Source organism: Corvus kubaryi, unplaced genomic scaffold, assembly GCF_017639235.1.
Source record: "Corvus kubaryi isolate FWS band 111438036 unplaced genomic scaffold, C.kubaryi_AGA036_p1.0 71, whole genome shotgun sequence".
Lineage (NCBI taxonomy): Eukaryota > Metazoa > Chordata > Aves > Passeriformes > Corvidae > Corvus > Corvus kubaryi.
This window is the reverse complement of record NW_024582059.1, coordinates 5914911-5937652: the sequence shown is the minus strand read 5'-3', so window position 1 is coordinate 5937652 and position 22742 is coordinate 5914911. Positions and strand designations below refer to the sequence as shown.

Here is a 22742-nt window from a genome sequence, read left to right as displayed (position 1 = left end):
GGGTAATTCCCAGCGCGCAGCATCATCCTCATGAACAGACCCACCCCGAGCTCTCTCTCTCACCCCTTCATATCCAACAGTGGTGCTCCACTACGGCTGCACCACCAGACAGGAAAGCCAGGCTGTATTAGTATCTAACGAAGGTAACAGGCAGCTGATATTGAACTGCCCATAGAGAAAAATAGAACTGATACACAGAAACAAGCAGGGATTCTTGTTTTGAAAGTGAGAAGCAAAATGGAAGCCAAAACCCACAAAAGAAGTGAACTTGAAAGCCCCGGGTTCTCCCTTGAAAAGGAGCATTATGTGAAGTGCCCTTGCTCCTGAGGAGAAGCAGCCACCTGTTCACCCCTGCTGCCCAGGGATGATCCATGGGATGGACAGTGGTTCTAGAGTGTGGTGGTGTTCCTGGGCAAAAAGGCTCCGATGCTTTGGGAGAAGTGGGGATCAGAGCATTGTCCCACAGGTGCAGAAATCAACTTGGTACAGTGAGTTCATTAGAAACATGCACACACGCAGGCAGTTTATTAGTCCACATTTACCATACCAAAAAACAAAAATCCCCCAAAATAGGGGTAGGTTCCCAGTTTTGCCTGCTCGCAAATTAACAGTGCTGAGGATACTAAACATGCCTTGTGCACTCTGACTGGAGTGCGGGGCAGGAGCTGAACGTGCATTCACAGCTGAGACTCAAACCTCTCACATATAAAAGGGCTGTGTACCTTTAGCCACAAGGCAACCAGGAGCCCTCAGCTGCCTCCAAGACACATCCAAGGTCAGAGCAGCTGCAGCAGTCTTAATGTGTGCAAGAGGGAGGCTGGCTCAGCAGATGCTAAGTACTGGCAGCACAGCCAGTCCTCCAGTTCAACACTCCGCTCCGTGTCCACGGCCCTCTCTGCGAACTTCATCATGAGCAGGGCACGCTTCATGTCCACCCAATTCTGCAGCACCTGGCGCAGGGTTTCCTCCTGGCTGAGGGGCTGCTCCATGAGGTCTTTTCGGGGCCCCCAAAGCAGACACTGCAGCATTCGCTTGGCCTCGGTGATCCGCACACGCTTGATGGGATCTGCTTCCAGTAGTAGGTGTGCCAGCTGCTGGAGTCCCCGGGAGTAGATGGACAGGCTGGGTAGAGCAGGGAGGTCCTCAGGGCTGTACTCCTGCTCCCTGAGGTGCACCTTCTCCTCAAAGGGGTTGGGCTGGTGCAGCAGTTCATAGATAAGAATACCAGTCTGAAACTCATCAAACTTCTTGTACTGAGAAGCCGACACAATCTCCGGGGCCAGCCGGGCCTGACTCTTCTTCAGCTTGGAGTCTCCAGTTCCAGTCTTCTGTTTAGCTTTCAAAAAATTGCTGATGATGAGGCGGGGTAAGTGTTTGTCATCTTTGGCTTTCACACAGCTCATGGGGGGCTTGCAGGGGACAAGCAGGAGGTTCTCCAGGCACAGGTCACGATGGATGATGCCATGCTCTTTGAGATGCTCCAGGCCATTGCAGAGCTGGAGGAGCAGGAAGCAAACGCGACGTTCATACAGCTCCGGCTTGGCTTGGTGCAGTGTCACCGAGTCCCTCACGAAGTCAGCGGTCGTCTGGCTCGGCACCTCGCGGGTGATGACCACCACACAGTCGTGCTCACTGGCAGCGCGGGAGGGATGGAAGCCATCTCCAGGCATGCTTTTCCCCACATCTGAGGCCAGCAGCATGCTGGAGGGGACAGAGGCCACAAAATGCCCACAGTCCTGCTGGATGTTGAAGTGAACTGGCACTGCAGGGCTGCAGTACGAAGCAGCTACCTTGGACTCCTGGGTTTTACAAATCTGTGAGGAGAGACCGAAAGAACAGACCATCAGCCAGTGACAGACACAGGGCAGCGACCAGAAGCTGAGGTGGAATCCTAAGCTGTGATTTGCAGATGCTACAGAAGACAACAGTAGAAGCAGGATGAGCATTGGTGCCTTAAGTACTTTAAATAATCTCCTGGCTTGAGGATTGTTTTTGTCCTGCAACAGCCCAACCGTAGCAACCAGATGTCTGGGTTGCATTTCTGGGCACACTTCCTTTGCCAGGCAATGCCCAGTAATTGGAGGAAAGGAGGACGGTAGTCCCACTGTAAATAACTTCTGAAGATTTTGTTTCATTGCCAACAGAAGCAACATATTTTTTACATCACAGATGTCATTGAGATAAACTCCTGCAACCCAAGAGACATTCCTGAAGGGAGAAAAGCAAAGCTTGTGGCAGAAGACATGCTGTCTCCATCTCTGGAGACAGTTAACACTCCTGGATGACGCCCCATGCGATGTGAGGTGACAGCGAGCAATAGTGCTGTTCGTGGTGAGGGGTGAACACAGGCATCCAGCACTTTCTTCCCACCTGATCCTTCTCTGGTCCTAAGCCCTGGAGCCACTCTCACATCCTCCTCAACCATTCCACTTCCTTGCATCAGCAACTACTCTCAAACCCCTGATCAATGGCTAAGGGAAACCAGCAACAAGCTGTACTCCTCAGCATAGGCAAAAAAACACCAAAGAGAAAATGGGAGCTTACAACAGGCCTAGAAAGAAGTGAGAGTGCAGCAAACTCTAGGGAGAAAAAAGCATTTTATAACCTGGATTCTCTTTAACCCACATGATTTCTATCTTCATTTTCTTCTGTATTTTAGCTTCATACTGCATTAGAGACTCAAACCCAGGTTTATTATAGGAATATCCATTAGCTTATGGGGCCTTCTGGCATTTCTATTGTACTTTTCCTTTATTTAGCGATGTGTTTATATGCCATCCACAGGAATAAGCAACAGGCTGAAACTCAGCATAAAAGGTTTCAAACCCTGGAGCGTGCCACTGCCAGTCACAGCATGCGTGCAAAATCGTACGAGAAATCAATTTTGCCTCCGAGTTAAAATATACACAAGAATAGAGAGGAGCTGAAGAAGAGGGCTGCTTTTGTATTCCTCTAGCAAGGGTTTGAATCTAGGCATTTGCAGGTAATTCACTCAGATGAGACAATACTGTGAAGACGGGGCATTTCAAATCCCTATTGTCCTCTCTTTTCTAAACAAAAATACCCTGCCATGGCTTATTTGTGGAAAGACAAGCTTTGGACAGCTAGGCAGAATGCAGATGAATGCAGCGGGACCCAGGATGACGCAGGAGGTCCCCAAATGCAGAACAGCCCTTCCAGCCCTCTGGCTAACAAACCTGCTTGTTCCTCCCTACAAAGGAAAGACATGTAAGGCATAGGAAATGGGGGGGAATTCCTGGCAAGAGAGGAGTCTCTGGAAGAACAACTACAGCCAAACGAATGCAGGGAAATCTTCCCTGTCCAGCCATTCTTCTTCACTTTGGCTGCACCAGAGGCATCCTCCATGCTGAAAGCTCCAAGTAGGAGCCTGGGGCTGCCTTAGTCACATACCTCTAAGAGGAGAAAGAAGCGAACACATGGAGCATATCTTGGCTTAATTCCTCTAAAGCCATTTCATGTAACCCTGGCTCCTTCCAACTGTTTTATACGTAGCCATGTCTATCTGTGCACAGCTCAGACTCTGGCTCCTGCTCCTCCATAGACTCCTTGGCTCAAGTCAGATCCTCTGCCCATTTTGAGCTCTCTAAGTCTAATTTTAACTACAGGTCTTTGATCTCTTTCATGTCAAAAAATCTATACCAGAAGCCAGGAGAGGCAGCTAGGGGTCAGCCAATTGTAATGTTTCACAATTATTCATTCCCTACCAAAGGGATGGTGGCACTCAGGAACCATATCCATGCACATGGATAAACACATACACAACATCACTATGCTGGCACAGAGTAAGGCCTTGTTGCAGTGGTTTTGACTTTGTTAGGTTGCTCTGCAGTGTACCAAGGGCACAGAGTAAGCTCACTTCACACACAGGGACACAAGTGCAGTCCTGTCTAGAGGCTGAAATGTGCTGTTTCTGCCTTGGCAAGAATTCATGCACTACAGCCACAGAGCTGAGCTACTGAACCCCACCTAACACGGCAGGCAAAAGCAAAGGCGTAGGTGTGCCACAGGGAACTGCAGATTGAAAAGGAGCACAACAGTTCACTACACAGTTTTTAGGGTTCAGGAAGAAAGTTGTGATGGATTGAGGTGTAACGCACAAGAAAAGCTGAGGCTCTGAGTGCTGGACTAAGGGTACTGGTGCAAGATCTCATCTAATTCCATTCTGGTTATTTACAGCCCCCCTGTTGGGTTGACTGTACTTCCTTTAGGATATGAACTGGCTTTTAAGCTATCACTTAACTAGAACATCCCTTAGGGATGTTTTAAAACATCCTAAAACAACCCTTAGAGTTCATAATGGTGGAAACTATTCAGCAGAGACTTTTTTTCTTTTTTTTTTCCTTCTTTAATGCATCTCTGACAGTGCTTTTTTGGGAATTACTTTAGGCTTTGAAAACAATGTGAGGAATAAGGAGCAGTGAGACGTCCCTAGTGTTAATGTCAGAATGGAAATTAAGATCTCTGTATTCAAGTAGTACCATGGATCAAGAGCCCCAAATCCACAGGATGTCCATGGAACGGGTTGGATAAGCTTACTTATCCAGGTTTCAAAGAGCTGAACTATTGCACCTCAAGTTTCCATTTCAAAACATGTATTCCGTGGAGTTACAGGAAAATATTTCAGACCTGACCTTACACAGCATGTCTGGGTCAGCCTCTCATTGTTTAATTGGGATCTGCAATATCTTACTGTCTGTAGTTTCAAGATCATATAAGCATTCACATAGTATCTGGGTCAGACCTTCCACTTAAAAGGCAGGCAGAGGCAAAAATGCTGTCTTTTGAGCAGCCTTTCATCAGCTTGTGTCATCAGAGGCAAATGCCTCTGAGTTTACAACAGAGTATTTGCACAAAGATGCTTTCAGAGAGAGAAAATGGTTGGGTTTCAGACCCCTTTAGCAATAAGCTAAACCTGACTGTCATTTGTTACAATGAAAACTCCTTCTCCAAATTAACCTTTGCAAGCAAGTAGGGGAAAAGTGGCAATTTTGGAAGGGGTTTTGCTTGCCAAACTTCACCAGTGAGAAATACAAGCAGAGAAAACGAGACATTGTATGGGACACCGTGTGCTGATAGTGCACACATCTCCATCTAGAAGATGGAGATAAGCCTGGATGCCTGCTGGTTGTGGACTTACCTTCACAGCATAGGTAGTAGAAGGGTCCTTGGAGCAAGTGGCACAGTAATAGATCGCATCCCCCGAGTCGCAGCAGGGCTTGTTGCACGTCAGCTTGAAGAGCGACCAGTTGTTCTCGCTGAAGTGCAGCTCGTTCTTCTGCTCCCGCATGAAGCAGTCCTCGCACTTGGCAACCAGGCGGCGCAGGGACTCGGCGTACAGGGCCCCCAGCTTGCTGTACACCCCCTCCTTGCTGTCGATGTTGCTCAGGAGGTTGTGGAGGCTGGAGGCTGATGACACCTGGCTGGACACACTGAGCTGCGAGGAGGACAGGGACTGGAGGTTTCTGCCAGGGCCGCAAGCCCCTGTGCTCTTACCAGTGCTCGAGCCCCAGTAGCTGTTTCCTTTGGAGCTTTTCTCCAGGGACTCGGAGGAGGAGAAGGCAACGGGACGGCCCCCCAGGCTGGCTGGGTGGATGAAGGGAGGCTCCTCTCGGAGGCAGACATTGCTCTCAGAGTGGCTGACATTGAGCCTGGGGATGGCAGCACTGGCTGCTTTGCCTGAAGATGCCTGTCCCCCAAAAAAGCCATCTGGAGAAGACACAGTTCTGATCACGGTCTTCTTCTGAGGCAGAGGGGGTGGGCAGCTGGGGGCAGAAGAGGGGCCATCCTCAGTGGAGACAGGAAGGAAAGGGACAGGGGGAAACAACTGGCTCCCAGCTGGAGGGGGCGAGTGGTTCGGTTCAGACGAGTGTCCTAGGGGATAGCAACACACAAGAAGATGCCATGAGTGGCCCTTGCAGGCTGAGAGTGCAGGTCCTTCTCCATATCCCTGCCACCCCCAGGGCCCTGGCTGGGAAGAAAGCAACATCCGAACCCAGCACAGTCTTCAGCTATTCACAACTGCAAAGTTTCACTAGAGGGGTTAGGGATTTAATCCAGTTTAACAGAGCAGGTTTGCAAAGCAGGCTGCAACCAGCCATGTAGAGAAATTCACTTCTCCACCCTTGAAACCATTCCCCTATGAACTGCATATACAGTAGTAAAAAGGTAGTAGAGGGTAAATATTTAAGCTGTGATGTCATCCACAGGAAGGTAAGAATGAAGCACTTGATACAAAGACAATCCTTTAAACTCAGCCTCTCTCTGCTGGGAGCTGCCACCCAGTGCTTCAGCAGAAGGGCATGATAAGCAGAGTGACTCACGGCACGCGGCTCCAGCCCTCTGGCTGTACTAGAGCACCCCAAGTATACTGAACCTTTCTCTCTGCTTCACACTGGGGAAGGGTCGCTGAGCAAGCCTGGAATTTTGGCAATTTCCATCCTGCTGAAAAAGAATCTGGCCTTCCCCCCCACTGCCTGTTTCCCAGCTTATTGCCAGACTTCTTTGCTCAGAGGGCAGGCTGGCCCCACTACATACCACTAAACCCTAAGCAGCTCCACATGTCCACTACACATGGATTGGATGGCTCATTTTGGGCAGCCATAGCAGCTGCTTTCCTATCTGGGCCAGACTGGAGACAGGTAATACAGTTAACATGCCATGAAAGAAGTGGGACGTTAAAAAAAAAAGGACAAAAAGGGGATCTAACATTGAAATAAAGAACAATAATTTCAGGTCATAAAGAAAGAACAAGTGAGGAGTGGAGTGGAAATTAAAAGAAGAGAGACAATAATTTAAGGGAATTTATCCATGCCACTTGAATGACAAACAGGACTCCGCTAACAACTTGCATGCAAGTGTAAACCTTTAAAGGTGAAAGGTGGGGTTTTGCTCCGATCAAATAGCAAATAGTTTAGCAGATAGCAGGATCTATTGCTTTCTTTAAATCTATTTTCCAAAGCTGCAGAGTGGTAGAAAACGATCCTTCCTCCTCACAAAGCAGCTGCTGAGGGTTCAGCTGCCAGCAGGCACTTCCTCACAGCGGCTTTCTGCCTGCTCCAGAGGAATGCCCTGGGGCAGTTTCCTGTCAGCCTGCAGCAGGCACTTGTCTCCATCACAGTCACAGCCCAAGTGACTCACCAGCAATCACGTACAACCTCCAAGTGCAGGGGCTCAGGTCCCTGAGCTCCCAGCCTGTCCTGACGTGTCACTTGCAGGTTTGCACCAGCTGAGCCAGAGCAGCAATCCCTGTTAGCTGCTCCACCACCTAAGATCACATGAGGTGAGGACAGGTCTCCTGGCTCTCAGCTACCGGAGTGGATGCTGCCACCATCTGGCCCTATCGCTCCTCACCAGATTTTGGTAGCACTGGTCAATTTTCATTTGTCTCCTCCACTGCCAAGGCTCTCTGTATGCACCTCCTGTAATGTACCCCATCACAGCAACATCACTGAGAGACAGCTCAGGAATGAGCAGCACTGATTTCAGCTTCTGCAGAAGGTATGTCTCCCATGCAAGGCTGTTTCAGCAGCCAATTTCTGACAATATGCTCAGAAACAGCTCTGTAGGAAATGTGAATCAACACATGTTTTGCCCCAGTGCTTGGGTGCTGAGCTATCTGACTCCTGTTGGACCCTTGCCCCAGGTAGGTGTGTGCCTGCATTGTACACCCAGTCGCCCAGCAAGTGACTACTCTCCAGTTTCAGCTGAGAAACATCTGCCTTAACAGCTGAGATTCATGCCCCAAGCTTTAATGAAAAGCCAGACATCTGCATCACACCCTGATGGGTCCACAGGAAAGATTCTCTCCATTAAAACCCTGTCAAAAGCCACAGGCAGGGATCATTCAGCATGGCACCTCTTGCCACTTCCATCCAAGGGGCTTTGACAGAGGATAGAGCCCAAAGAAATTCTTCAGTGTGCAGTCCCTGAGTACCTCACCAGAGGCATCTCTGCCAGGACATGCAGCTGAATCCCTGCTTCAGGAGACAAGATTTACTTGAGAGAGTCTTAGGAAACAAACATCAGCACTGGAATGTTTGGCAACCGGTCTGAAAGCCTAGCCCACAAATGCCAAACTGCTCTTAGCTTTTTTTTATATGCTGCTGGGCTCTGCCCCAAGCAGAAGGTAATGAATTAAACTCTTTCACAACTCTCCTAACAGTGCTCTGCACCTTCACCATAGAGTCCTTCTGCATGTCAAGGGCTTAAAAGCTCCTCTCCACTTCATATTTTAACATATGACAGCATAGCCAATTAATTTGAGCTCACCTCACTCAGTGGCTGACTGCACAGCTTCTTGCTTGCATCAGCAAGAAAAACTGCATCTGAGTATTCATTTAAAAACTCATCTTTCCCACGATGAGTTTAAACAGTTGCTTCTGTTAGTGGAGGCAGAGAAATCCTCTTGTCCCTATCATTTTTGACAGCAAATTGCTTCTGTGCCTAGCAAGTAAAGATCTAACATATGTGAGTTTTTCTTACCCCTGTACAATTTCCTGGCAAGGTCTCACTCTCAGACTCCAAGTTAGTGGTGGAAAAATGGAGTTTCCAGAGCTCTGGCTCTTAATTTTATTGCTGCACATTGTTGCTCTTGGAAAGCCAGAACTTCCACTACATGAAGGTTGCTCTTGCTAAGGAAATACTTTCTGAGCTGCTGAACACGTTAGTGCATGTCTAAGTTACACACTGATGAAAAAAGTGACTTCATAGTAAGTATTTTTTAATCTCAGTTAAACGAGTGCAGGCAGATTTTTTCCCCCTTAAGAAATAACAGGGAACACAATGAGAGGGAGGGATCACCTCTAGCACAAAACTCCTTCTGGTACTCCTCAAATCTATGGAGGACTTTCTACAGCACTGCTACTTGTGACATCATGAAATGCATGAAGCACAAGCAGGATTGTTTCTATATGGAGATTTTATCCAGACCAGAGGAGATCTACAGGGTGAATGATACTGGTACGTGCTGACTGAAAGAGGAAAAAGTCTATGATGCTGGTCTGACTCTGCCACATTCATCTAAAGTGCATCGAGAGGCAGAAGGGTAGAAGTGGAAAGATGAAGGGTCACTGGGGGAGCTGGGGATTGGACCCTCGTGACCCCTGCTCCGAGGATGCTGTCCCAGCAGTGGGCCTCAGGTACAATGCTACCTCTCCCATACCCAGTGGTCACTTACTGCCATCGCTGCCTGTCTGTGTGTCTGAGTCGAGGCTGTCGCTGGAGCCAGCCGTGAAGGTGACGTGGGCACTCCTGAAGGGTGGGCTGAGGCTCTCTGCAGAGCTGTTGCTGACTCTCTCCAGCTCAGTGTTATTTGGGTTCATTTTCAGAGCATGCCTAGAGAGAGTGAAAGAGAAGTCAGGAGACAGATGGCAAAAGGATGCCCTGCACACACTTTTGCATGGAGACTCGACCTGAGAGCAGCTTTAGCTTGCTCTCTGCCTATCCATACTGCACAACCTTTTATCACACCAGATCACCTCATTCCTGTACTTTTCTTCTTTCTCCAGCACCTGGGGAATTGCATCCCATAGACTCTGAGCAGGTTATAGGCTTGCAGTCCTCATGCCAAACTAACTAGCTGTGCTTGAGCAGAGAGTGAAAGCCAGTGAGCCAAGAGCATTCAGCCCCAGTCTGCACCATCTTTGCATAGAACATGTGAGGTGCTGCACCACATCCCATTTTGGCCACTGCCACTGGGAAGTGGGGACCCACCAGTGTTTGCCTTCAACAAAGTTCTCAAAGGAAAGGAGTAGCACCACTCCTCCCATTTTACAGAAGGCAGGTCGAGGCTGGGTGTGTGAACCCTATTCCTTCATAACAGAGGCATAGGTACCAGAAGAGTCCATCATCTCCAACTGTGCACCACAGTAACAACCAACACCTTGCAAAAGAAGAAGCATCTCTGCAGAAAACATGCGTCTGCCAAACTCAGAACCTATCATGCAGTTTTTAATGTAAGACCTACAGTTTTCCATGCAGCTTCCACCTAAAAAAAATTAATAAACCAACCATAAACTGGGCTTATAACCTGCTAGGTCATGGTTTAAGTGACCAGTTTAGACAAGCAGGACTTTTCGCTAAGATAAAGAATTTCTCCTGCATTTTCTTCATTTTTCTGCCTTGGAAAACAGAAACTGTTGAAATCAGGCAGCACAGAAGAGCATAAACACTCCTAGCATTGGTATAGTTCTGACTCCGTCAGCCAGCAAACAAAAGTTATCGGTCCACATATTTTAAGTAAAACTGCCAATCTGCTGATAATATTCAACACATTGATTAAGAATGTAAAACGGTTAGTGGCAGACTTGTACAGAAGTAAAAGGACTTCCACCAGCTAGCTTGCTGGAAGGTATCCGGCGTTTCCTAATCAGACGGCTGAATGGCTGCTGAGAAAGACAAACAAAAGACATGCACGGCCGTTTGCTTGTGGCACCCTGGTCACACACACGGGACCCCTCCTCGTCCAAAACTCCCAAGCACAGCAAGACACTACAAGAGATTTTTATTTGAGGATTGAGAAATGTTTCATTCCCAATCCAGACAAAGCACTTACTCTCATGTCCACACCACCACATGGAGAGCAGAGTGTATGAGAAGCCCGGAAGAAACTTCTGCCAGACTTCCTCATTTGCCTGAGCAGCCTTGGTCTAAAAATACTCAAGGGCTGATGAAAATAAGGCTCTAACAACCAGTTCAGGTATACTTCAGCAGAGACACTGGTCTTGCACCAGTGATGAATTTATCACAGCAAGCCTCTTGGGGATGATTTACAAAACTTCACAATTCACCACACGAGCCACAGTTTAAAAAATGAGAGAGAGAGAGAGAGACAGACAGAGAGTTTGAGGGGCTTAGGTCTGTTATGACTAATGCTGTTGAAAGCAACCAACTGCACTCTCTTTTTTTTTTTTTCTTTTTACTATAAAGATATAACTTTATCCTACAACTTTCTCAGATGTTTAACATTTAGTAATTTGGGTGGAAGAAACACAAGGGTGCACACCCATGCCGGTACACTGTCTGACCTGGCAAGAATCAAAGAAGGATTTGAATCCATAAGAGAAGAAGATTTAGCAAGATATCCAGTCTTGATTCACACAGATAAGATGTTTTCTAACACATTCCTTCCCCCAGCCCCCCCGAAAAGTTGGTGCGTTTCTGTTTCTTTCCCATCACTGAACACAAACTCACGGAGCTGCCTTACCATTCCCGCACTCAGAGAGAGATGAGACTTTGCTCGGCGCGGTCCAAGGTCCGCTGTGCGCAGCCACACCTATTCCTCCAGGCAACCTGGGCGCAGCGCGGCACCGGCCAGAGCCCTGCTGACTGCTGCCCTTGCTGCCTCAGCGTCGGTGCAGTCAGATGCAGAGAGAGCCCCGTTTCCTCCCCGCACCGCCGTGACTGATGTAAAGTGCAGTTCCTGAATAGGCGCACCGAAATAGAAATTGTTTGCCGCTTAAACGACATCCTGCTCTTGTTTCAGATGTTACAGCCAGGCCAGCTAATACCTCCTGGAAATACCTCTGCCTCACATCTCCCTCTTTTCCTATGAGCTGCTTGAAGCCCAGGCTGCAGCCTGCACAGATCAAAATACCGCCCACTCTACCGAAGAATTACTACTGAAAATTTGCTAGGGTCAAACTCTCCCATTTCAGTAAAATTCCACGCCAAGAGCTGAACAGCTCATCACTGCAACAGCCTGTGGGACCCTGATTTACAGCTCACCCAAACATCCCCTGCTTTTCTAGTGCTCCTTCCACCTCACCCGAGTACAAGGGCACACAGGTGGCTATTCTCCATCTTGCCCTTTACACCAAAGGATACTGGAAACCACCAAAGGAAGTTGGAAATAAAGAGCACCAACCCATCTTAAATCTAAAGAAAACACTGGGTTTGTGCCCTGCACCACTGACTTGCAAACACCTGTGGGCTACGCTCCACTTCAGAAAGATGTAACAGTAGTTAATTTACATCAATTTAAAAATGCCTGCTCAGCACCTAAAACATAACCAACAACTTCAAGAGCAGCACCAGAGCCTTCATCATGTGCCTGTGCATAAAGAACAGGTCACCAGAGTCAGCTCTCCCAATCTAATAACCTAAACCCACAGGATTTCACAGATTTTCAGCTCTCCAATTATTCTGGTAGCTTTAAATACACTTCAGCTACTCAACATCCTCCATGCAACAGCCTGGCATATTCAGGCAACCCTTCCAGTTCCCTATTTCAGAGTTTTCCCATCATAAACAATTTCATCCAGCTGACTTTCCACATGATTCTCACAGTCCTGCCTAAAACAAGTCAACACTGAAAAGAGTGGTTTTGTAAAAAAGCACACCAAAACATAACAACGCCACCCCCCCCCACACACACACAGTTTGGAGTTCTCTTAACATTGAAAAGGGAGCCAGCTCATTTCCCTTCTCTCATGTTGCATCTCTGGCCAGGGCCTGCTTCATCTTTCCCGTGTCTCAATTTGACCAGTAGCCATGTGTTTAATTTCACATTTTTTCACAGATAGGGGTCCCACCTAATGCTGCTGTGGGACTCCAGCACTGCCAACTGCATGCCTTGCACTTCTCAGAGAGACAGTGGAGATGGGCACCAAAGCCTGGCTCCCCTAACTGCAGCAGACACACATGCCTTGGGATATTGCTCCAGGAATCCCTGGACTTTGGACATACCTTCAGCTTGAATTTCCTGTCTGAGATTTGACAAGGAGATCTGGTTACTTTCACCAAGTGCAAGGGGCAGGTTTTGAGAGCAGGAGGCCACTCAGACAAAAAAGCTGCCAGGCTCCCGCTTGCTTCTTTCCAGCAGCTGTCCCCACGGGCAGCCTGCTGGCAGCCCTGGAGGATGTGCAAGGCACCTCTGCCCCGCACAGAGACCTGGTCACTCTGCAGTGCCACCATGGGGGTCTCCCAGCCTTGCTGTGCCAGCAGGAGGGGGACACTCCTTCTCGGCACAGATGACAGGACTGAACAGATAACAGAGATGCCGAGCTTTATAAAAATCATGTGACAGCGGAGCGAGGAGAGGAGAACAGAGAACACACAAAAATCACCACACAGCAAACTGCACTGCAGGAGGTGTTTGGTGATAATGTCAACAAGACACCCCCTCCCAGAATAAAATAATGGAACTAATGCACAGAAGAGAGAATGGCCAGACTGCATTACAGCATCAAACATAACATATGGCTAGGCATAATTATTACACAAGAGGAAGCACCATTGTACCATATGCTTGTCTATCATGAAACAGGAATAATTGTATCTTCCTCCTCTTGCCACTTGCTGTTTCTTCCAGCATCTTCCCTTGGTTGCAGAGGGAAATTAAAATCCAGCATACAGGAGTTTACAACATTTGAAGCTTAGATTTGTACTGACCCTTCTGCTATCATCTGGCAAATGTGGAGAAACCAAAACTGAGGTAAGGGAGAGAAAGGATTTTGAAGAACTCCTAGCTCTGTTCAGAGGAGCACACAGCTCCTTCCTCTATCAGAGGGGTTTTATGTAGCACAGGTTAAGTTGAAACAAGGGTTTGGAGTCTGGAGATGCACAGGAAAATTCAGATAGGGTACAGAATTAAGATGGTAGGTGGGTCAAAAATTACATCACTGCATACTCTGATGTGGTGAAGAAGGTAAAAAACCTCATTTCAATTTCCAGCTCTGTGCTTTTTTAAAATGGTAAGACACACACAGAAGAGTGAATTACTTTAAATTTAAAAGAAACAAACTCTCCTAAAAGATTGGCTGATAAATCACAACCTTTTAAGCCAGTCTGTTTTGTCACTGGGGTACACCCTGACACTGAGCTCCGAGGAGAAACAGCTGCCCCAGGAATGGTAAGAAAAGAGGACTATTCTGCCTCAGGTACAGTGCTGCTCCATCACAGACTGATTCCTTTTAAGGAACACATAGCACAGCCCCACCAGCCAGCACCACCTCCCCAGCGAGGAACAAACCTGGCTCTTTTCCTGGCGATCCAGTTCCCAACACCTGGCTCTTCTCCTGGTGAGCCAATTCCCAGCATTGCAGTTTTTCTGCAACGCTCCTGTGCTCTGTTCCCTCTGGCAGCAAGCGGTGGCAGCAGCACCGGAACAGGCAATCCTGGCACTCCTCAGGCTCTTTCTCCCTGGCTGCGTTCAGCGATGACAGGTGTGGGGAAGTGCTGTGCTGCACCTTTGGTACCCCACACTAGCACACTCAGCAAATTTCAGAAGCTTTTTTTGGCACTGCTTTTTGAAGGTGGCACTAATTGTAATGAAAACAGCTCAAGATGCTAAACAGCATCACTGTTTTCTTTCTTTAGGAGGCACACAAAATAAATTAGCCATCAAGGTTTTGAAGGCTAGAAGAAACAACGAGGATTATTTAAGCCTGATCCTCTGTATAAGAAAGACATAAATTTCAGCAAAGATTCATTCCTTGTGCCAAGAAACTGAAGGCCATACTAGAGCATTTTACACCAAAGAGCCTTTAAATCATCATTGCACATGCATGTCCTGGGGATCCTAGTTTCCCTGGTGAGCTCCTTCCTTAGCCAACTACCTTCCCAGCTTTTGGAAGAAGACCAGCCCCCATCTTCCCTTTCCAGCCTCTTTCCCCTTGTAATTATACTTATTTGCCATTCTGTTTCAGACCAAGCAAACATTAAATATCTATAACCTTTCAAACAAGCACAAAGAGAGGATTGTATGAAGAAACAGTTGCAAGAGATCCAGAGTAGCTTTATATAGGACAAAACAGGCACAAATTCATTATCTCCCTTTTTTTGTGACAACTTTTAAACCCCGCTGAAATCACTCCTTCCGCCATCCTAAGAGAGAGCTTACTTCAAAACCAGAGCTTCCTCAGTGTCTGGAAGGAATTTACCCTGTAAAAATTTTTTTCCCCTTTAATTGTTAAAGCCAAGATGAACAAAACAAAATCTACAGACTCACTTTTTCTTTCTCTGCTTTTTAACTAGCTCAAACACACATGCAAATTTTCTTTAAAATAAGCAATTAAATTTCATTAGGAAAGTCAAACAGGCAGACTTCATTTTGCAGCATGAAATCAAATGCCTTGCTGCCGCTTGAGATCAAGAAGGAAAAACGATGGTTACATGCCTTTCTTGCAGCTGAGATGAACCCTGATCTGCTAAGCCCCCAACCCCAAGCCTGTGCCACAACCATGTTCACACTGGCTTCACCTTCATCTGCCAAAGGAGCCTTTGCAGCTGTGCCACCACGGAATGTCCTGGGCTGAGGTGCTCTGTCTGTGTGAGGAACTACATAAGCCTAAGAGCAGGATCAGTGGTTCTTCCATTAGGGACAAGCACGTGTCCACAGGCTGCCTGGCACTAGGAGAGTATGGATGTGCCTCAGAGTCATCTTTGTGATTCTTCTTCTTCAGGTATTTGGCTGCAGCCTAGGATGAACAGAGGGCATGTTCCTCCAGCACCAGGCCATGGCCCGAAGCTGCAACGCCTGCCCAGGGTAACACAATGCCACTGTGGTGATTTTACTGGCTGTGCATGCAGCTATCCCTCCCACTGCGCCGGTTCCTGCCTTGACACACTTGGAGCAGCCACAGCTTTGCTTGAGACAAAAACAAAAGCACCCTCAGAGCAAACAAACAAAGCAGGGCTTGCAAAACCTGAGTCTGATCAGATCACTCCTTACTGCTCCTCAGCCAGCTGAGCTTCGGTAGCTGGAGGCAGGACTAAGCTCTTTCTTTTGAGTAAGGTGCCCCACGGCTCTGCTACAGGTATCAAGGCCCTTGGGAGACAAATACCTGTAGCACAACCTGCCCTACAGCCACAGAGGGTAACCAGCACCTACCTCAACCACCTGGCAGGGTTTACAGTTCTGCCAGAGATCCCAGTCATGGATGCCACGCGTTCCCTGACCTCAGTTTGCCTGCCTGCTTTCACACAGGCTTTCTAGCACACGGATGCTTCCAGGATGACTCAAAAGCAACTGTTAGACCTGTCACAAATTTTCTTCCCCTATTTGACCTTCTTTTTTTATTTATTTTTTCCCTTTTTTTTTTTTTTTTTGGTGATACACACAGCTGCAGATACTGAATGCACACAAAGTATTGTAAGCCTGAGGGTTTTTTTAATTGCTTAGCAGAGCTATTTCCTTCCCAGATGGACAGCTCTCCCTCACTCACTTATGTTTTCTGGGGCCTGCTGTTGCCCTGCCTGCAAACCTGACTTCCAGGAGAGCGGTGAGCAGAAGGTTGCCTGAAGCTGGGGGGCTCCCACACATAACAAGCCCATGTCAGGCAAGCTCCAATTACCTGCTTGCAGGCAAAGAGCCCTCCCTGGGAAATTGCAGCTTTGAGAGTTCACCTCGAGAGCAAAAAGTCATTAGAGCCAAACTGAAAATGTTGATTTTGGAGGCCCTTCTTATTAGCATCAAGAAAAGTTGCCCAGTTCCACCTACAAGAGAAGATTGCAACCCCAGATTTTCTATGCTATTCAACACTGAGGAGCTGCCAAGACAGAATGAAACTGACCTGGGAAACAGCAGCCATCCCGGGCATGGACCTTGTTCTCACTTGAATATTGGGACTTAAGGCTATATCTTGCAGCCCAGAAGGGCTTTTACAAGTGCTCACGACATTCAAACCAAGACTTGCAAAGATCAGACAGCTTTTCAGAGTAAAAAGACAAATAGCTTTTCAGCTGTGCAGTCACCTCCCACGCTCCTGAAAGCCCACCTTTGGACAGAAAAGGCAGAAAACAAGAATGGGAAATACCTCCTAGTCAATGAACTCCCGCAGCAAGCATCCCAGTTGCAAAGGGTTAACAGACCACCATGCACACATTCACAGGGCTGTACCTGGACTGCTTTTTTGGCGGCGGTGGTGGTGGTGGTGCAAACTCCATAGCATTGCTCTTGTCGTTAGGGAAATCAAAGGAGAAAGAAGAAGACTTGGTGATTCCAGCCTGGCTCTCCAGTATCGGGCCGTCATCCACAAAGTCGGCACCAGCTCTTTCACTCTCAGCTCCTACTGTCCATGGGTGGTTTAAGACCTCCTGCTCCTCCTCCTCCTCTATTCGGCACTGCTTCGTCCATGTTGGGTTATAGTATTTCTGCCTCCTGTCATAGGACGAGCCTCTGCTGGACTCCTCCACAGAGACCCCATTCACATGAGCACAGGGAGAAGGGGACGCCCCAAAGGCACCTGTATCAGTGCAGCTCCTCGGCAGCAGCTGAGCACCAGCTCCATCATGGCTGTTATCATCACCAAACATTCCCACATGGGAGCTGACTGGGGGCACACGGCTCCCCTCACTGCCTGGCTGGCTGTTTTTGGACATCTTTGGGGGGATGGCTGGACTCTCAGTAAGTGAGGTCTTGACAGGAGCTGCCAGATGAAATCTTGTGCTGTTTTCACTTCCAGATGCTTGAAAAATCTGTCCAGCCTCAATAGCAGGTGATGAAGTCCCAAAATCGGGGTGGGAAGTGGGGCTCATACATGGCCACTGAACCCCTACCGCTGAGTCGGGGCTGCTGAGGAATATTGTCTTGTGATCATCCTCAGTGTGTGCTGTCATTATAGTTATCTTTGCCGCCACCTGGCCAGTGGAGTCCTGGTATTCCTTCTCACCTCCCAAAGCCCAGCCACCATCCTTCCACAACCCATCAGCTTTCTCCTTGGCAGTGCCACGGGCCAGCTTCTCTGCTTTTGCCTGGCTGCCAACAGCCTTCAGCTGTGCCTTCCTCCTCTTGGTGCTCTCGGCATAGATGGGATCACCACGGGCTGGCTCGGAGAGGCGAGGGCGCTGTGGCTCCACCAGAGCCTGCTGAGGGGTGCTTGAACCCTCAGTGCGGGGGCCTCCTGTGACAGAGGGCTCCCCAGGGAGAGGCAAGTCCTCATCCTCCCGGGACAAAGCAAGGGCAGCCACCTTGCTGCTCCCTGTGCTCTCAGGGAGGCTGGCAGGCTCCATGTGGAGAGCCAGGTTTTTCCTGTCTGAACACAGGGCATAGGAAAGAGGATCACTCTGGTCTTTTGTGATGCAGAAGGCCACGTTCACAGCTCTGCGCTCCTCTTCGCTGAACTTGACTGTCCGGCCACTTGGCCTGGGAGTCTCAGGAGCATCCCGCTGCCTCCATCCACTGGGAGTGTGACTCTCCTTCTCGCACTGTGCAGCCTTTTCCTCTGTGCAACACAGCTCCCACGGGACGGGGTGCTCTTTGTGGCAGTTCGTGATTGAACAGTACTCGCCCCCTTCACTTTCAAAGATGGAGGAGATGTGACCACAGTCACCCCCTGAAGGGAGCACTGCTCCTTCTCTGGCTTGGGAAGAAGGGTTTCTGCTGGAGTTAGTGGTGCTTCTGTCCCCCAGGGCAGATGGATTAGGGCAGGGGACCTGATGAGGCAGGGCAAACTTGTCTTTAACTCTGTCCTCCTGCTTGCCCACCTCACCCACAAGTACCAGGCTATGGATGGAGACATTTCTCTCCACTCGACCCTCCAGGCTGCGCAGACCCACCATGGAGTAGCTGGGAGGGCAGCAAGACAAGCAGTCGCTGGGCTGGTTGTGAAGGAAGGACTTTCTCACACCACCATTGCCAAAATTGTCAGGGCAGATGCGCTGCGCATCTCCTGATTTCAGGAGGAGTTGTTTGCCAGAAATCACACCCCAGCTGACCTGAATGGGTCAAAGAGACAAGTGCCCTGTCAGAATGTGCATATGCAAAATGAAAGACAAATAAAATTTAAACAAACCCACAAACTGCAAAAACAAAAGCCCAGCTCTGCAGAACAGTACTCTGGAATTCACTATCTATTTTGCTGTGCTCACCCCACCTCTAATTCCCACAAACCTTTCCTGCTAAAACTACACTTGTTGTATTTCCTGGACCATTTGTAATCCTTGCATTACCAACAATGGCAATGCACCGGAATAAGACATTCTCCTTTCTCTTCCTATGGGTTTGCTGCCAGAAACATGTCCAACCTGTCATCCTGTCTGTGAATCACTGTGCAATTAAAGATTCAGAGAGCGAAGGAATATTTGCACCTCTCTCTGCTTATTTTCATTTAATTTCACACTGCTCCAGAGTGTGTGACTCCAGAACACAGACACAGACTATCATGGGTTATCCTGGGATAGCAGCTTGGCCATGCTCAGAAGCAGGAATTGGGGAGCAGGCATGCCAAATCCGCACGCACAGATCAAACGCCACCAACGGTGGCAGCTTGTGCTCATGTGCCCTTCACCCCTTAGAAGAGAAGAAAGGGACAGCAGTGGGAGGCTAAGGGATCTGGTGAGCCCTGACTCTCCTCTGGGGCACGGGGAAATAGGAGCACACCTATGCCGTGAGCAGCAGGGCAGCAGCCTGTGCGTCACTCTGCTGAGGCACTGCTGGTATCGACTGGTCAGGGCGAGGAGCTGCACCCACAGGGCATTACTGCTCTGGCAAAGATTGGTAGGAAGAAGCAGGGAGGCAGGGCACCTTCTTCCTCACCCACAAAGACCACGGATCCAGGCAGCACTGACTGCAAGCAGACAAGACATCTTTTCAGTCAAACTTCCCAGGAAAATAACCCGCATCCTCATTTATAAAACGGAAGTTCCTAAACAAACAGTGTATTTTTAAGCTACTCTGGATATGGCTTGTGAGCAACAGCTCATTCAGCTTCATCCAAAGGTATATTGGGAAATCAATATGTGGCTTAAAAACCTGAGTCAAGACCAGAAGGAAAAACAAAGGGAAGGAAACGGTTGTAACAGATATTCCTAGCACTCTGAGGATAGGTAAGTAACGGGAAGTCATGCTTTGACTGGATTAATCATTACCTGTGACAGATCTGCATTCATATTCACATCCGCCCATGCGTCAGAAACATCTGAGTTTATCATTGTTGGCTTCACAGCAATTGTTGGCTTTGAGAAGGGGGAAGTATTTACACCTTCGTCTTCCAACACGAGGCTCTCAGGCTTGGTCCTAGCTCCATCCGGGAGCACGCCACAAGCTCCCACGTCTGGGGGTGTTTGCAGCCGATGGGAACTCTTCGGGTTGAAGCAGTTTTTGCAGGAGCCGGGCTTCCAAATGTGTTCCACAAAGTCACTGCACGCAGACATCTTCAAATCCTCGTGGGTCAGACTGAGAGCCCACTGCGTCTTCTGCACTGCCCTCCACTGCTCATTTTGCATTTGCTCCTGAGCCACTCGTAAGGATCACCTAGTCATCTGGAAAAGCACAACACTGTCTGATTAGTTTGATTATGCCCCCAAATGGGAAAGATTTTTAATAAGACAGGTGATAATTACACTTACTCTGCCTTCATCACAAAGCCATATTGTTTACAAGACTTTTTTCACAGCTTAGCTAAAGCCCACACAATCACTTGAAAAGCCTCAACTTCTAAGCATAGCTCTGTAATAGAGAAGACATCAAGCGAGCAGCATTCCTATGTGATTTAATTCCCTGCTTAATGAGCACGTATAACCAGCCTCATGCAAGGTTTAGATCAAGGGTAAAGAAAAGGGGTCTTGGAAATAGCTGTTCACAGCCCCACAAGCAGAGTCAGGCAGGAAAAATTTCTTCTCCAAAGTGGCATCCTCTCTCTGGAAAATAAAAAGGCCTGGAGACACAAGGACCAGAATCAGTGACCGTGTAACCAAGGGGACCAGCAACAACCTTCCTTCACCCAGAAGCACCACTGTGATTACTGCCGTGGTACACAAAGACTTCTCTCCCACCCAGTGAAAGGCAATCAGCAAGGCTGGGGCTGGCACTGATTTGAGCAAGTGTCTGGCAGAATGCTCTTATCTGGTTTGCCAAGAGCCACAAATAACAGTGTCAGCTCGCTGAAACGATTCATTGTCTGCAAGGGGAAAAACGTTTTGCTCTTGGATTACTTACAGACAAGGATTCCTTCCCATCTTCCTTCCCCAGGAGGGAAATGCCCCAGGAACAAGACATTCCTGCATTCCTGTGCAACACGCGGCGGGGGGGCCCCCCGCGCCTCCTGGCCAGGTCTGATTGCACTCTAGCCAGCAGCTAGATACCTGGAACTAAAAACTTCGGAGATACTTCCGAGGAGGACTCCCACAAAGCTCAGGGGATTAGGAAAGAGAAGATCAGAGAATGCAGCCGGCTGCTATGGGTGTCAGGGCACACAATTCCCCCACGTGGCTCCGTAGAGTCCTTCCTGATCTAACCAACTTCAGGTCATCATCCCCTAGCCAGCTGATCCCCAGGCAAACTGAGGCCCTTTCCCTGAGGGTCTCCAACTGAACAGGCACCTTTTACACTCCAATCCTGGAGGCACGTGAGCAAAATTTACCAGCCTGACCCTTAAGCACTTCCTCCACGAAGGCATACTGGAACACCACCAGAGCTATGAACACTTTTGCAGTTGCATGCACCCCTAAACCAGCTTGCATTGCAGTAAAGATTCTTGCCTCTGGGCTCAGAGATGCCCTGACCAGCCTCTCCAACACCCACCCACACTGCATGGCATAAAGAAAGACAGCTAATAAGAGCCTGGGTGGGACAAAGTGAAGCGGAAGAGAGCCACTGACCCACAAGCATCACCGAATTCAAGTGCCACCTACGGGAAGGGTGTCTCTGATCGGCTAAACCATTAGCACCTGCACACTCCTTCTGTCTGGCAGGCTAATAAATTAAGATCTGCTTCTTGAAAAAGCAGGGGAAAAGGGGAATATCGGCGGGATTCACCAACCAGATTGCTGAATGTCTCTTTTTAGGGAAGACACTGTTTTAGACAGGCTTTTTCATGGACTTTCATAGAGTCCGAATTAACCAAAGAGCAGTGAATCACTCTCAGGCATATTCCAACACCTTCAACGAGGTTAACAGTATTTGCAGGAGACACAGCTTTAAATATATTCTAGCCTTTGTTTCCTTTTAGATCTAGCATGCAGTGTCCAGCATTACCCAAAGCTGAAAAAGGGTCCTGATGACAGACAGCAAATTTAAAAGAAAAATCAAAGGGAGGGAAGCAGGCACCGGAGCCAGAAAAAACTCTTCACTTCTGGTTTAATATTGGGCACTGCCAAATGCCTCTTAAAGACCAGCGTTTCCCTGTCTCCATCCCTCATTTCTCGCCGCCCAGATCCCGGGGTGGGCCCGCGTCCCCACGCCGGCTGCGCACCGGGGATCCACCCGCGCCAACCCACGCGGCGCCGCGCGGGGAAACAGGCCGGGAGCGGCGGGGGATAAGGGACCGAAAGCCAGGACCTGGCTCTGCCGCCGGGCAAGCCGAAAGCCACGACCTGGGTCTGAGGCATCCCCGGAGCCCCCGCGCGTCCCGGGGCACCGGCGAGAACCCGATGTAACGGCTACCTGTTCCCAGGGATAGAGATTCCAGGCTGCGGCACAAGGATGCTCCGGCGCAAAAAAACAGCCCCAAACCCCCAGCCCAAGTAGCTCTGGCTGCCAGACGGTCCCTCCGGGGCGCCGGGCGCCCACCAGGACCGGAAAAAGTTTATCGGGCAGAGCCCACCGGGGTTCCCGAGGCGGGCGGCGGTACCGGTCCGGACCGGAGCGCGCCCCGAGCCGGCTTCAGACCCCCGCCCCAGCCCTCCGCCCGCATACTCGGTGGGCAGCGGCACAGCCCCGCCGCCCCGGCCCCCGGGCAGCCCCGCCCCGGCCCCGAGTGGCGGCACAGGGGTCCCTCCCAGCCCGGCTTTGTCCCGGGAGGCGGAGGCCCGGTGCCCGCCCCGGCGGCAGCTCCCCGCTCACC

The 22742-nt window shown here is 49.2% G+C and overlaps 1 protein-coding gene across 1 annotated transcript; it reads right to left on the bottom strand.

Annotated features, from left to right (window-relative positions):
• Positions 1-493: 493 nt before the first annotated feature.
• Positions 494-22535, bottom strand: PRAG1 (PEAK1 related, kinase-activating pseudokinase 1). Its single transcript, XM_042050014.1, has 6 exons — positions 22343-22535; positions 19828-20220; positions 16859-18675; positions 9197-9354; positions 5159-5892; positions 494-1814 (listed from the first exon to the last, which is right to left on the bottom strand). The coding sequence occupies exons 2-6, from the start codon at positions 20182-20184 to the stop codon at positions 777-779; spliced, it is 4104 nt and encodes a 1367-aa protein (XP_041905948.1). The 5' UTR covers positions 20185-20220; positions 22343-22535; the 3' UTR covers positions 494-776.
• Between the last annotated feature and the right edge of the window lie 207 nt (positions 22536-22742).